Consider the following 15207-nt stretch of genomic DNA (forward strand, 5'->3'; position numbering starts at 1 on the left):
GGTCTGGAGTTTGCAAGGTCTGGCCTCAGGGTTAAAGACTGAAGCAAAGGTGGCATTCAGCAGCTCTGCCTTCTCTGCATCCTCTGTTATCAGGGCTGCTGCCTCATTCAGCAGTGGGCCCACACTTCCCCTAGTGTTCCTTTTACTACTGATTTATTTGAAGAAGCCTTTTTTGTTCTCTTTTACTTCCTTTGCTAGTTTTAGTTCTAAGAGGGCTTTGGCCTTTCTTATTGCCTTCCTACATCTCCTGACAGTTTCCCTATATGTCTCCCAAGTGACAAGTCCCTTCTTACATGAGCTATACACTTCTTTCTTCCATGAGATTTCCTTCAGAAGTTCCCTGCTCATCCATGTAGGTCTCTTACCTTGTCTACCCGATTTTTTACTCAAGGAAACATACCTTGGAGGAAGTGGTATTTAAAAATTGACCAACTTTCTTGTGCCGATTCACCCTCCAGAGTCTTAGCCAATGGGACTCCTGCAAGCAGATCTTTGAAAAGTGCAAAGTTAGCCTTGCAGAAGTCCAGGATCATAATCCTACTTATTGCCCTGCTTCTACCTTGTAAAATAATAAACTCCACCATGTCATGGCCACTGTCGCCAAGGCTGTTCCCAACCTTAATGTCCCCAACCAGCCCTTCTTTATTTGATAATACAAGATTCATCAGTGCACCTCTTCTCGCTGGTTCCTCTACTACCTGCATTAAGAAGTTATCATCGATGCACTGCAAGAGCCTTTATGACTGAACGTGACTAGCCGTGTGGGCTTCCCCACAAATATCAGGGTGATAGAAGTCACCTATGTGTACCAAGGAGTGTGCTCTAGAGGCTGCCTCCAGTTGTCTGTAGAAGGCCTCATCAACATCTTCTTGGTTTGGTAGGCTATTGTAGACTCCCACAACAGTTTCACCCCCCTTTGCATGTGCCTTAATTCTTGCCAACAAGCTTTCAACCTGTTCTGCCCACAACAATTACCCTCCTTTTCTTCTTAATAGAAAAAATCATAAGAGGTGGGGGTGAGTGACAAGCTGTGGGTGTCACTCACTCAGACACTCCATCACCAGATGGATCCTCACTTCCATCTTCATTCAACTGACCTTTAAGTTCCGAAGTCCCAAACTCCCATACCTATTGTACAAAGACAAATGGGAAGGTGACGGGGGCTGAGAAGGTTTTTGCCTGCTCCTCCAAGGAGAGGCCTCTCTCTCCATTCCCCCTTGTCTCTTATGTCCCCTCCTTCTGCCTGGTGACAGGAGGGGAAGAGGTCCTCCACTTCTTGTAGAGCCTCTTCCTGCTGCCTTTGCCTCAGAGTGTGGCTCCACCAATCTATCTCACCTTCACACTCTCTGATCCTTCTCAATCTTTCTACCTCCTCTCTCAGTTCAAACCATCTGCCTGAGCAGCTCATTTATTTGATCACACCACACAGAAGTGGTGCCTCCGATTCCCTCTGCTTCAAGTGCCAGGCTCAGGCATTCGTTGCATCCAGAGACCTGCAAAGCTGCCTGTTTGTGCAGGACCGTGGTCTGAGTTCCCACAGTCTTCCTCACTGCAGCTCTTGGCCACATTGTGACCATGATCTTCTCTCTGGTCGGGAGGGAACCAACCACTGTGTGCCGCTTCCCACCCACCCTGCTCTCCCATCCCTGCCCTATGAGCTGCGAACAGCTGCGACACCCCCGAAACACACACAACCAAGCACTGATTATCCTCTCTGTGAACTCCCAGAATGTTCTTATCAGCTGATCAACAGTGGGAGATGCTGGTTCTGCCCACGCTAGTTCAGCACCAGCCCAGCTTGATTGCTAGGGTAAGGGTTTGAGCACCCCAAGTGACCACTGGTGTGTTCCCGCCTTGTTCAGATCAGGCGCCGGGGCTCTTGACTACTCCTTCCACCCACGCCGCCTCAGCAATCCACCCAACGGCTGCCACCCCCCAAGAGCCGGCTAGCTGCCTTCTGGGCTTCAAAAAGCCCCCAAAAATGCTCCTTGCCGGTTCCTCCTGCCGCGACCTCCCTTGCCAGCGCGGACCCACCTACACTGGAGCTGGTCTCCTCGGCAAGTGCTAAAAATGAGCCCATATTATCTTCCTGAGTTAAAAATACACCAGTCTGGATGATCATCTTTAGCAAGAAGCAGGGTCCTATGTTTCAAACACTTTGAAAGGCAGAGCTCTCACAGACAAAATCTATTGCTGGGAGGCAGTTTATGATGACAAGCTGAAATGGTATCACAAGGTTCCTTTCGTATTGCAGCTTGGGGAGGGATCTCAAACACCTGTTTGGTGGTAAATGCCTATGTGCTACACATCACTGTAGGACTCTTCGACAACTAAACTCAACCTAAGTAGAAGCTGAACCAAATGAATGCACTGTACATCCATACGAATACAATCAAACAACAAACTTTGCTTTGGAGACAAGATTTTTCCATGTATAAGAAATATGAGATGATTTTTGGCTAACTAAACCACTTCCTTGCATTGGGTATCAGCCTGTTGTCCAAAGAGGCCAACAATCCTCTGTATGCTTAAAAGCTATGTTTACCCAGTCAGGAAAATTTCTCTCTGGAATCTAATATCCCCTCACATTAACTCTCACTATTCCCAGTCACTCTCTGGAAGAACCAACTTGTTCAAGAACTGGTAAAATCCAAGGCTGGTCTGTGAGATGACAGATTTACTATTCACAGCAGCAACACTCTGGATTTGACAAGCCACTATGGGTACCCACAGCTCAAATTAATTAAGATCTCCAGATAAGGTGAAAATGTTCTTCAAGAAATCTTTGGAGACCATAAAGTTTGTTTTGCTTTATATCTTATGGTCAACTTCAGAAATTCACTTCTGGAGTGGAAAGGAAATTATTATATTTATAGTCAAATTCAGAAAGTCACTTCCAAAGCTAAAAATCACCATTGCACTTACTGTGGATTTTAAAGAAAAAGTATTTCTGACTCTTTCATTCCAGGAGCACAACCTTTAAAGAGGAGAAGACACACAACAAGACCCACACACACAAGTTCATTCAGGAGCTTGGGGAAGCTGGCTCTGAGGTGCAGGAAGGGACTGTCCACCCACTTCTACCCTTTACTCTCCTTTTTAACAAGACACAGTTGTTTTCTTTTTCCTGGGAGGTTTTTGCATAAGATGTATTTTTTAAAAAAAACACTGCCAAGAAAAATAATAATCAGAAAGAAAACCGTCTCTTGCTTGTTTCAACTGAGCAACAACAGTCACGACTGGAAGCAAGGTTTCTGAGATCTATTCTTCAAGAAATGGATCTATCAACTCCCATCTGGACACAACAGGACTGCCTTAGTCTTGCAAAAGGCAGTTTCAGTTGATCTTGTTGATGGTGTTAATGTTACAGATTACTCACATGCTGTCTATATTCAAGCCAGAAGCTCCATTTTCAGAATGCAGCACATGCTTTATTAAAGCACATGTCAGAATACATTAAACATTTCTGTTTATCAGGAAAAAGCTGGAAAAACTCCAGAACTCTGCAATACTTATGATCTGACTCTGGATTTCAGGTCTTGCCCCCAGTGAAACCACACAATTCCAACATGTCTAAGCAAAGAAGGCCTCAGCCCCTTTCCAGACTTTCAACAAATGGCCTCATTTTTAATTTTAACTATGGTATTCACCTGCCATCCATTTGCACATGGAGACATGAGCAGGGTTTCAGCAACAGATAGATCAGCTTTGAGCTGTAGACAGACAACTAGAAATGGTGTGTTATATTAAACTGGCTTGTTTGTTCACCAGACAGCTGCATGTACAGCTTCTCTGAACTCCCCATTCGATGGATTCTCTTGGAAGAGCTCTGGCAGATGTTGGGGCACTGTACATGTACTCTGGTGTCACGTGACCATCTGGCATTCACCAGTTAAAAAAAAAAAAGTCATCATGAGGCATTTTATCTTGTTGGTCCTTTTTTGTGCGCTTGCATAGACCTCTCTAACACACCAAAAGGAGCAGAAGGAAAGTGGTCACGAAGATGACGCACAGGGACATGACACAATCAATTCTGGCATGGCAAAACTGAATGTTCTACCCCCTTTTACAGAAGCGAGCAACTCTGGGAAACTGGTGTCAGACCCTTTTCACAACTAGGGCATTATCAGTTACCCTGCAGGGGCCAGGAGAGGATTTTCTTCTTGTGACACACTGTTTGGCAACAGCAAACACTATTTTTGTTTTCCTCTGAGACATGAGAGACTTGCTTACAGCACTGGATGGGATGTCACACACCAGTCCCAGCAGCTTGGAATAGCCTGGTGGATGCAACTTCATACATGGAGGATTCAATTGATTTCAAAATAAGGAGGTGCCTCCCCTTCCTCAGCAAGAATAGGCATAGTTGCAGAAAGCCTTCCTCCTAATCATCTGGGCACTTCACATAATGTTGTGCTGCTCAGACAGGGACCAATGACACCTGCAAATCCCATGTCTGTAGTACAGTACAAAGTGTAACTTTCTGTCTTGCCTGATATAAGCTTAGATGCCAGAGAGTACAGGGGAATAATTTGAGGTGGACCGAGGAGAAGAGTTGATTTTTTCAACAATCTTTTGTACACACAGCCACTGCATACCTTTTCCAGTGCTCAGGAGGCACTAAGCTGAATGGCACAACAGAGTCCTCCGTCTCATCCATTGCTGCAATGAAAACCATTGCTGTCTCATTGACATGTGGTGAACCACATCACACATGGATCTGAAGGACCTTGCTGCACATCCAGACATCCCTAAATGACACATTTGCCATGTTGTGGTTTGAGGCTTGGGGTGTGATCTCTAGGACCCAGGAGGGTCCCGGGGAGGGGGGGGGAGCCGATATTCCCTCCCCCTTCCTCTGCCACCTCTTTAAAAAAGGCAGGAAGGGGGTGTTTCTCTCTCTTGCCCTTTTTCTCTTTGTCTTGGTGTGCTGGAGCATCAGCGTGCCTGATTCCATGCAGTCCTGAGCTATCTTTTGCCATCTAGATCGGGTTTTGTATATCTTGTGTTTATTTTGTATACCTCCCACCTTTGCATATATAACTACCTCCCTTCTTGTTTTCTGTTCCCTGTTAAATAATATATTTTATTTTTAATTAACTTCCAATCAGTGCAAAACCTCTATTACCCCTCGACTTCCTTTGTTTATCTCTCTGCCTGGGGAAAACTGAGGGATAGGGAGGGGGAACACAAATTCTGCTTCGTGGGGTCCTGCCCTGAGCCCTTAAACAGAGACATGCCATCACAAGGAGCAATGACTGACCTTCACCTCATTAATCTCAACAGGTACTGCAGCCTCCAGCCTCACTGCTGGGCCCTTTTACTCCAGAATAACACAGTGGATCAGTATGACTGAGCGCAGAGTACTGATGTCTATGCACGCCATGGGGAGCAGAGAATTTTCCAAGACTGTTTATTTGCCATATAAAAGGGTTTTTTTAGTTCTAAAGGCCATATTTAAATGAAAGCTCTCATGTCCCTTGACTTCTGCTCCACGCAGAGTGGAGACTAGTTATAGCGATGTTCACTGCTGTACGTTACGCAGGAAGGGAACGCTGATGTTAGCAGGAACTCCATGTGTTTTAAAGATCTGACTTGAATGTCATTCCCATCCCCTTATCCTAACCTCAGCATTGGCTGGCGTGCTGTGACAGCAGCGGTGAGATCCAAATCCCGTTGGAGGGAACGGGAAAGTTCCTATGTGCTTCATGAAGTTTCATGTACTTTCAAATTACTTGTTCAAAGCAAAGAATAAAAAAACCCAAAGCTCTCCCCTCAAACCTTTCTGAAAGAGCCACGGAAGCGAGCCAGCTGCGCTAGCCCAGGTGCTCGTCTCTCCTGGCAGCACTGCACGCAGCTCACATGCTGACACCTCAGATCATCCCACACCTGCCCCACCACTGGCCTGCCCTTCCCAGACATTTGGCAGCACGATTGCACCCATCACCCTCGGCTACAGCTGAGCACTGAAATAAATCTGTTTATTGAGATGGAAATGCTTTTTGCCAGATCAGCTGTAGCTCCAGGGTAACTGAAGCCTTTCTGAGAGGGTGTGATGTCCATCCTGGGAAGGGACCAGGTGATGGTGGCTGCCTGTCCCAACAGCAGCAATGCACAGGGTGCAACATAGAGCCACCACAGTGGTCTGTCCTGCATCAGACCACATCTTCATCAGATCTGGCATCCCCATTAGAGCAGCACGGTATTATCTTGGCCAACACAGAGTGTGTGAGATAACAGGACCCAGACACTGCTGTAAGATACATTTGGCAAAATATGCAGAAGTGCACATCCTCTTCTGTCACTGTAAGAGCTACAGGCTGACTTAAAACCTGAAGCATGGCCCCTAGAATAAGTCTTGAATTCCACTGCTTGGATCTCCCCCAAAACCTGTGCCCACCCGGACCACCAAAACACAAACCCTGCCACAGATCACGAGCACGACTTGTCTTTGTCCTTGCTAGGAAGTCACCAGTTACAGGGCACCTGGAGGCAAAACCAGTGAGTTTAAAAACAAAAGCATATAACTCACCTTCTGGTAAGCACAGCATTTTATTTCTCAGGGTTGTCCTTACCTAGCCTCCACTCAAATGAAGTCTAATTTTGGGAGGAAACCAAGTCGTGGGGAAAGAGGAGGCCTATCAGGTATATTTTAGTGTATATTTAAAGCAAGGTGACAAAAACTGGCAGACTCACAAACACAGAAAATAAACATTTGTTTTGGTATCCAGATTAAACGGGATATACCACTTTACATACATATATATAAGCTTATATCACTCCTGTTATAAACCAGGTAAGGAAGCTCAATAACAACACTGGTCCCTGTAGAAAATATGCTGCCAAAAATGCTTTTTAGTGAAAAGTTCATACCAAAACCAACTTTTTCTCCCCATTTAAGCATCTGATTCCTATAAAATCATCTTTCCCTACCCCTCTGAGATGAAACTCCAGCTAGCAAAAATTTTTTGCTAGATTGAGGTGCAGTGCTACATCAAAGAAACACAGGCCAACCCACTGCATGAGGTATTTAAGCAACAGCTTTCCAAGGCCCTACAGCAGTATCTGCAACCCAAAATCTCTCCCCTTTGGTCCTTTGAAACCTATTCAGAAACTTTTAAATGCCTGCATGAAACACAGCCTTGCTGCCTGAGCTGGTCTAGCTCACATAAAAAAAGAAATACATTATGGGTGAAACAAGGAGAGACCATACCATTTGACTTTGGAGCCATTCGATCAGGGCCTCCGCCGTGGAGTCTGGAACCTGGCAGCGCAGCCCCTCTCTCTCGTCTATTTCCATCACCTCCAGCAAGCCTCGCAAGTCCTCCACCAGGTGCAGTACCCGCAGGCCACCCATGAAGGGAGAGGTGGGGGACTGGCAGTCAAAGATGCTATTGGAGTACTCCAGCGCCTTTGAACCTGGAGAGAACAAGATCCCATGTGGTCAGACACAAGGCAGGCAGGTCCGACACACGGCAAGGCTTAGAAATGCTAGGCAGGGTTTGCTCCTGGCAGGCATTTATCTGAACCAAACTCAGCTCTGGTACTCCATCCAACTTGTACCACACAGGAATTTGGAGAAGAGCTAGTCCTTGCTGGCATGTTATGTGGATGACAGCTCCAGCAGGAAGGAGGTGGGCTGATCTGACAGAAGACATGTATGCCACAAACATGGCCACAGGTTTAAGGCTGGGATCCTGCTCTACGGGATGTATTGGAGGTGAAAGTCCTGTGGAGGGGACAGGCTCCCTGAGCACTTTGAGGCACCCTGTAGGGACTGCATGACCCAAATCAGGCAGTGATGGTGTCCAGAGGAGACCAGGCTCTACATTTTTCATTGTAGAAGGTCAACAAGGCTCAACATTGTGTTATGTAGGAACATGTACTCCAAGGCACTGGAAATTTTTTAAAAGCATAAAGAAAACTAAAATGAAGACCAAACCACTTCTACATGAGAATAAATTTTAAACCAAACAGTCTGACACGGCAGCACTTACTTTTGCACGTTAATAAAGTCTCTCATTTGCACAAATTCACAGTATGTATATTTGACAGTATGTGTATTTGCTATGTATTAAATAAGGAAGGAAACTATGAACTCAAGATTAAGGCTGATTTAAGTCAGCCTAGCTAATTCCAACTACAATTTCAGCATGCTAATTTGTGACCTTAATACTGTAATGCCTTGGCACAATGAGACGTGTTCATGACAGAGCATCATCTGCACTGACAGCTTTTGCAAACTATATCACATGCCATATATGCGCTTACATGAACTTTCATTCACCTCATCTGGCAAGACATAAAAATGCAAGTACTGTGCTCATTCCCTTTGAAAAAAAAGTAAAGGGAGAAAAATCACCACAACAGCTTAGGAGTTGATATCCTTTTGTTATATTAATTTATAGATCTGTTCAGACACATGGGTAAATGAAGCCTGTGGTGTCTTAACCCAACATCACATTTTATTTTTATATTAAACCTCATTCTGTAACAACTAACTTAAGCTCTTGGAAACCCAAGTATATGATCATATCCAAATACCAGTATCTACCTACAGAAATTACTAAAGCCATAGCTTTTATGTATTTTTAGCGATCATTATGATCCAACTGAAACCTCTTTACATGTGTTCCTGCTACGTGTCCTTAATATCTTTAGGAAAATTGCAGAGAAAAGTCATTGTTCAAACAAAGCATGCACTGTATGATGATTTTTTTTCCCTAAGGGAAATTATTCTAAGTGGAACTATTGAAGACTTTATAACTGTGTTGCTATATCTCCAGAATATTTTTTCAGTTTGGGTAGCTGCTTACATAGCTCTACTGGAATAAGATTAAACCATTAACTTCTTGCTGCTTTGCTTCTTTGTATTGTGTACTTTTATTATTTTCTAACTCACTAGATTCAACTTAAAAGCAGAGGTTGTATACTTTGCGACGCCTCTCCTTGGTCCACTTACAATTTTTAGGTACTTACAAAAACCTCAAACGTTGAAGGCAGGTCGTAACCAAATGTCTGGACACAGAGCATTCTGATTTTTCAAAAAAAAAAACAATTAATGATTTAACTCTGTAGAACTTAGAGAAGTTCAGAGCAGTGTTAGGAAAACTTACTCTTCCTACTTTGCCGCAGTTCTTTAAACACACTCAGCCTGTTGTCCTTGGCTTTCATGATGCTGTGTGTACCAGCTGCACTGCATTACTCAGTGATTTTGAACAGCATTTTGATAAAGGCTGTGTGTGAGTCTGTGCAATCCCTCCACTCCATTTATTTGTAATTGCTAAGCTACAAGGGAAGACACCAAACACAATCACCACCACATTCCTTCTCAGCCTAAACCTCTGCTCTCCAGGTATGAGAGAGGACAACCCAAACAGCTAAATGAACAAGTTGCCCAAGTGTTTACCTGCTATAATGCCATCCATCTGCTCCAGAGCCGCAGCGAGCATGTCACTTGCATCACTCATCATCTTATTCTTTCTCAGGAATGATCACCAGCTACACCATAAGGAACAATAAAACACCGATCGTGTGAGTTGGATCTTCAAGTCTGCAATTTAATCTGCAAAAGAGAATTTCGTTTCACTGCATGTTCTCTGACTTCAGACATCACTGGCAGCAGACCAGCAGGAAGACTGGGGCCATCTGCTGACGACAAGAAGACTTGGCAGTGCTGAACACCACAGATGAACTGGCAACACAGAATCAAAGCAATAACCTGATGATCCAGTTCAAACTGTTGGTCATCCTATCTGCTGCTCTGCAAGCAGGTCCATGCCACTGAAGGGAAATCCCATAGAACACCTCAGAAACACCGCATGGCACTTCAGGGAAGCCTGCACAGAATACACAGGCCTTCTATTGCTAAAAGGAAGCTGCAACTCAGCAATAAACCATGTGTCTAGCTACTGTATTTTTTTCTTCCCAAGAATTTGGTGGTTTAGAAAAAGAGGAGTCTGACCCATTTGCTGAAGATTTCTGGATGTCTGACAATCCAGAAGTCCTGGGCATGCAATTATTTGCCTACAGGCAGGAAAGCTCAAATGTCCGTGACTCACCGGGCATGGTATGCATGCACAGACTATCTCTCTGAAGAGGCTGCTCTGAGCTCAGCAGAGATTCACACCATAATAATGTCAATCTGATCTTACCCTCAGTCTTCTGAAAGCCAGAAGTAGTGCCCAGAGGAGTATTTCCAGCAGAGTCTGGGAAAGCAAATCTTCCCTACATGACCTGAACTAACAGACTCAAAATCACGATGAGCTACAAGTTAAGCACATACTTAGGTCATTTGCTGAAGCGGAGCTGCAGAGGTCAGAGGCGTACCCAATACCTCCACCCCAGCACAATGGATCCACAAGCCATATAGCCCAGATTGCTGTGTCTTTCATCTAGGACACACAAGACTACTTCTGCTGTAATTACAGTTAGGGAACAAAGCTAAACAAACACCAGGAAGGAAAACTCACTTTAACCTTTTGCATACCCTGCCATTTGGTTTCTGTATTAGGCTGCACTGCTGCTGACATTTGCCCCACTTAAGCAATTAAGAAAGTTGTTCACAGTATCTCTGGCTTAAGTCCTGGAAACGATTCTACTAAAACACAAACCAAATCAAAAATTCACATTATAAGCTGAATTTTCGCTCCTACAGGTCACCTTATTGGCTTGACCCAGCTGGCAAGTAATTTTTATTGGAGGCTGCCAGCTAGTTTTGCTGAAATGTTATCCTTAAAATGACAACAAACATTTAATCTTCCATATCAAAACTTTTACTACCTAAAATAGGTCCAAACCCTGAGATAACTTTCTTTCTAAGAACAGCACAAAAGACTAACATCCTTTTAGCAAATGCCTTGCTTTATTATTCAGCTGCCAATGTCAGAAAATAACTTTAAAAAATAAAAATACCTGTGAGTTAGGGTGCTGCAAACCTTAAAAAATGCAGTAGCCTTGTAGCTGAAGATTTCCAACTTTCAAGGAGGAAGCTCTTCATTTTAAACAGAATATAAATATTAAACTTTAAGCAGTATAATACCTGCAATAATATGCAGGTCCTACAAGACATTTGTTTTGGTGCTTCTAGACCTGACAAAAATGAGCAGAAAACACAGCTTTTGCTAATACATTTACTTGGACAATACTGAAGACAGTCTGGCTTTTCTTCCTTTAGGACTTCCTGGCTCTGATAAGCAGGTTCTGCTCAAACATACCTGTCTAGAAAGGCACAGTGTGAATGATCTGTGGTGGATTTTCCTCTGAAGGCAAGGAGCACAGAGCTGCTGCTGCCTCATGCAAAACACTGACTTCTCACAGCTCTTAAGTGGAAATGGACCAACAAGGCAGCCAATTAATGTTTGGGAATCAGGAGTATGCCCATTGAGAATATGGGCAAACACCTCATGGGGGGAGTAAAGAAGATGGAGCCATACTCCTTGTTACACAGGCCTCAGGATTTCTGTCCTTAGGGTGATAATTGCTGGACTGGAAAGATGGCTCCACCTTAGGGTGATTAAATCAAACCCCTAAACCAAAGCATCCTTTATCAATTTAGCCCCCTCACCAATCAGGGACAATAGCTACAGTGTAACTTCATTTCAGTCCCCCCTGCATAAACATTCTCTGTTCTGTTGCTAGGGTGTGCTAGTTCTGGCATTAGCCTGCCAGCACCTGACGCTGTGCAAGGTTATAACAAACGTCGTATCTCATCTCTGTGTGTGGATTGGATTTTGCACACTGCATAAAGAATCCATTTTTGAGACAACATTTTGACAACCCAAATGGGACCATGCCTTGTCCCATTCGACTCGCCATACCACCGGGGAGTGGCAGCCTGAGTGGGACTCCAGCGTGCACCGGCCTTTTGTTTGGGGACTCCCTTTGACTTCCCTCCCATGGTCGGACGGTGAGCAGCACAATGGTGCAACACCAGCCAAATTGAGATATTACTGCGAGGGGTAAATCTCAGTGAGCAGGAATCTGGCTCTGGTTAAAATTTCTAGGAAGTCTGGTTAAGCTGTGCCTTGGCAAGTTCTGTTTGGTTTTTGAGCTGGTAAAATTGGGACCTCTGGTGCAAGTTCTGTCTGGTTTTTTTAGCTCCTCTGGTAAAATTGGAACCTCTGGTGTTTGCAAACCTCTTCCTAGAAATCGACATAGGCTTGGGTTCCTTTACCGAGATTTCGTCTTGTACTCCCCTCTAGGATGCATCCTTAAAAATTGAAAAAAATTTGGTGGGGATCCCCTGAAAAAAGAAAACACTACAAAAATACTGTTGACAATAGTGGCCACCATATAATCTAAGTGAAGGGGAGAAATGGCCAGAAAATGGAACTCTTGTTATAATACAATTTTACAACTGATATTATTTTGTAGATGGACAGAAAAATGGGATGGTGTGTGTTGTTTGTTTTGTGGATTTTGTTTTTTTTTGTTCGTTTGCTTTTTGTTATTGTTGCAGAATTCTCATGATGTTAGAAAAACATGTAAACTGATAGATAATGATGTTACTGGTATTATTGCTTTTGTGGAAAGTGGGATGTTGTTCTGTATCTAATATTAGGAGCACACGTGTGAAGAGGAACGTTGAATGTACACAAGAGGAACCAGAAGAGCCAAAGGATGTGCAGTTTTTATTTGACTAAGAAGGGGGAGGCAGAGAAGAAATGATAACCAACCTCCCCCACAAGATAATCCATTTGTCCGCCTCCCCTCCACACCCACACCAGAACCCCCCTCCAGATAGTGCGGCATCCCCGAATGATAGCAGGGGAAAATGAGGTTTTATCCCCTCTCCTCTTCCCAGTTGCTTAATGGTAATCCAGCGTGGGGAGATGTACAAACATTGCTAAAGTTTCTGTTCTCCCCTGAGGAGAAGAGGCTAGTTTTGGAAAAGGCAGTGCAGGAAAATCAGAGGTTAAATGTGAATGACAATCCAGCCCAGTTTATGCCAAGAGCTGCTTCTGAATGGGACACAAATTTAGATGCCAGAAGGGCTACAATTAAACAATATCAGTAATTGATTTTATATGGGATATGGCAAGGGGCACCTATGCAAAAGAACATTTCAAAGCTATATGATGTAAGGCAAGGACTTACTGAGAATCATTCTGCCTTCTATGAGAGGACATGAGGCAGCCAGGAAATAAACAGACTTAGATCCAGAGGATAAAGAGAATTTTATGTTTTTCAATACTCTTTTCACAGGACAGTCTGCCTCAGATATACAAAGAAAGTTGCAAGGAAAAAAAAAATATAAAACAGAAGTCTGAGGGAATGCCTGTATCTCAGCTAACTGACATAGCATATAAAGTCTACAATAACTGAGGGGGTGATAAAGAGGAGAAAAAAATTCCGTAAGGACTGAAAGTTGCAAGCAAGTATGATAGCAGCAGTGTTTGTTAGAGGGAATTCAGTAGAGAACAACAGAAGAGGAGGCAGGGGATATGGAGCCCAGGGATGGGGTATGGATGGTCTAAACCTTTAAGACAGAGAAAGTTAGAAGCTATTGATTCAGACTGACAGGGAGCAGGAGATGTTCAGTTTTCTGTTTCCCCAGGCAATCCTGTACAGATGGGGAATGAAACAATTTATTTCGTATTAGATACTGGGGCCACTCACTTGGTCATATCTAGTTGTAAAGGACCCTTAAGTAAAACCCATTGTATTGGGTCTGGCTGAGCTGACTTTCCCATAGCAGCCCTCCTGGTGCAGCGCTTCTGTGCTGAGAGTTAGGAGGGTGTTAGTAACACCCATGTTATGACTGCCAATGAGCAGCGGTCACACATTCTTTCTAACATTCCCCCCACAATGGGACAGAGGGGGCAGGAGCTTGGGGGGCACATAACCAGGACAGCTGACCTGAACTGGCCAAAGGGATATTCCATACCATATGACATCAGCTCAACTATAAAGCTCGTACAAAGGAGCGGGGGGACTACTCATCAGTCCTCCAGAGCAACCACTACACGTTTGGAGCCTTGCTTCTGAGGAATGGCCAGACATCACCTGCTGATGGGAAGTTGAGAATAAGTCTTTGGTTTTTCCCTCTTTGCTTCCACACGTGGCATTGCTTGCTTTTGCTCTCTAATTAAACTGCCATTGTTTTTATCCACAATGCTTTTGTCTCTATCTTTTCCTTTCCCCTTTTGTCCTATGGAAGAAGGAGACGAAAGGGGGAGGGTGATAGAGTGACTTGGTGGGCATCATTTACTTGCTCAGCCAGGGTTAACCCACCACACCCATATGCCCACAGCTGGGGTCATGGGAAAGAGAGCCCTAAAACCATTTTGAAACAAATGGAATGTAAACCCAAAGAAAACATGGTAACCTGTGAATTTCTCTATATGCCAGAATGTCCAGTACGTCTCAGAGTACTTCAGAGAAGTACTACAGAGAAGAGATTTGTTATGCAAGTTAAGAGCACAAATAACTTTCTCTGAGAAGTCCATACAGCTACAGCTCCCTAAAGAGACTGCCTGGAAGGTGCAACTCTGCCTAATGACTGAAAAGCAACTAGACAACATCAACATCCCCGAGGAAATCCTGAATGCCGTGATACCTACAGTGTGAGCAACTAAACAGCCTGGAAGAGCAAAAGAAAACCACAACCCTGGTACGAGTTGATTTAAAGCCAGGATCCTAGCTGGTAGGAGATACCCTATTAAGCTGGGCCTAGAACAAATGATAAATTACTTTATTCAGTATGGACTTTTGCAAGAGTATCAATCTGAATATATCACTCCCATCCTGCCAGTTAAGAAACCTTGCACACAGGAATATAGGTTGATACAGGACCTGAGAGAAATTAACCAAATTGTGTTTGATGCACATCCAGTGGTTCCAAATCCATATACACGGTTGTCCTCTCTATCTGACCATAATGCTTATTTTACAGTACTGGATTTAAAAGATGCCTTCTTTTGTACACCCTTGGAAAAGGAGTTGGAAACTGTTTGCCTTTGAATGGGAAAGGCCAACAACGGGAAGGAAAATTCAGCTTTGCTTGACTTTGCTGCCCAAGGGATTCAAAACCAACCCTATGAAGGTACTGGCAAGGGAACAGGACGATTGGCAAGGTAATAAACCTTTCATCACGTTACTACAGTATGTAGATGATATCTTGGTGGGAATCCCTTCAGAAGCAGAATGTCAAGCAGCCACCACCAGTCTGTAAATTTTCTTGGACCTGCAGGGTATCAGGTGTCA

The 15207-nt window shown here is 44.0% G+C and overlaps 1 protein-coding gene across 1 annotated transcript; it reads right to left on the minus strand.

Annotated features, from left to right (window-relative positions):
- Positions 1–1045: 1045 nt before the first annotated feature.
- Positions 1046–9473, minus strand: LOC103774669 (liprin-beta-1-like; the record flags this gene model as incomplete). The annotated part of the gene is made up of 3 exons (XM_008942084.1): positions 9410–9473; positions 7214–7419; positions 1046–1128 (listed from the first exon to the last, which is right to left on the minus strand). Coding segments are annotated over exons 1-3 (353 nt in total), but the record flags the coding sequence as incomplete, so codon positions are not given.
- Between the last annotated feature and the right edge of the window lie 5734 nt (positions 9474–15207).

The sequence above is a fragment of the Merops nubicus genome, unplaced genomic scaffold, assembly GCF_000691845.1.
Source record: "Merops nubicus isolate BGI_N331 unplaced genomic scaffold, ASM69184v1 scaffold1636, whole genome shotgun sequence".
NCBI lineage: Eukaryota > Metazoa > Chordata > Aves > Coraciiformes > Meropidae > Merops > Merops nubicus.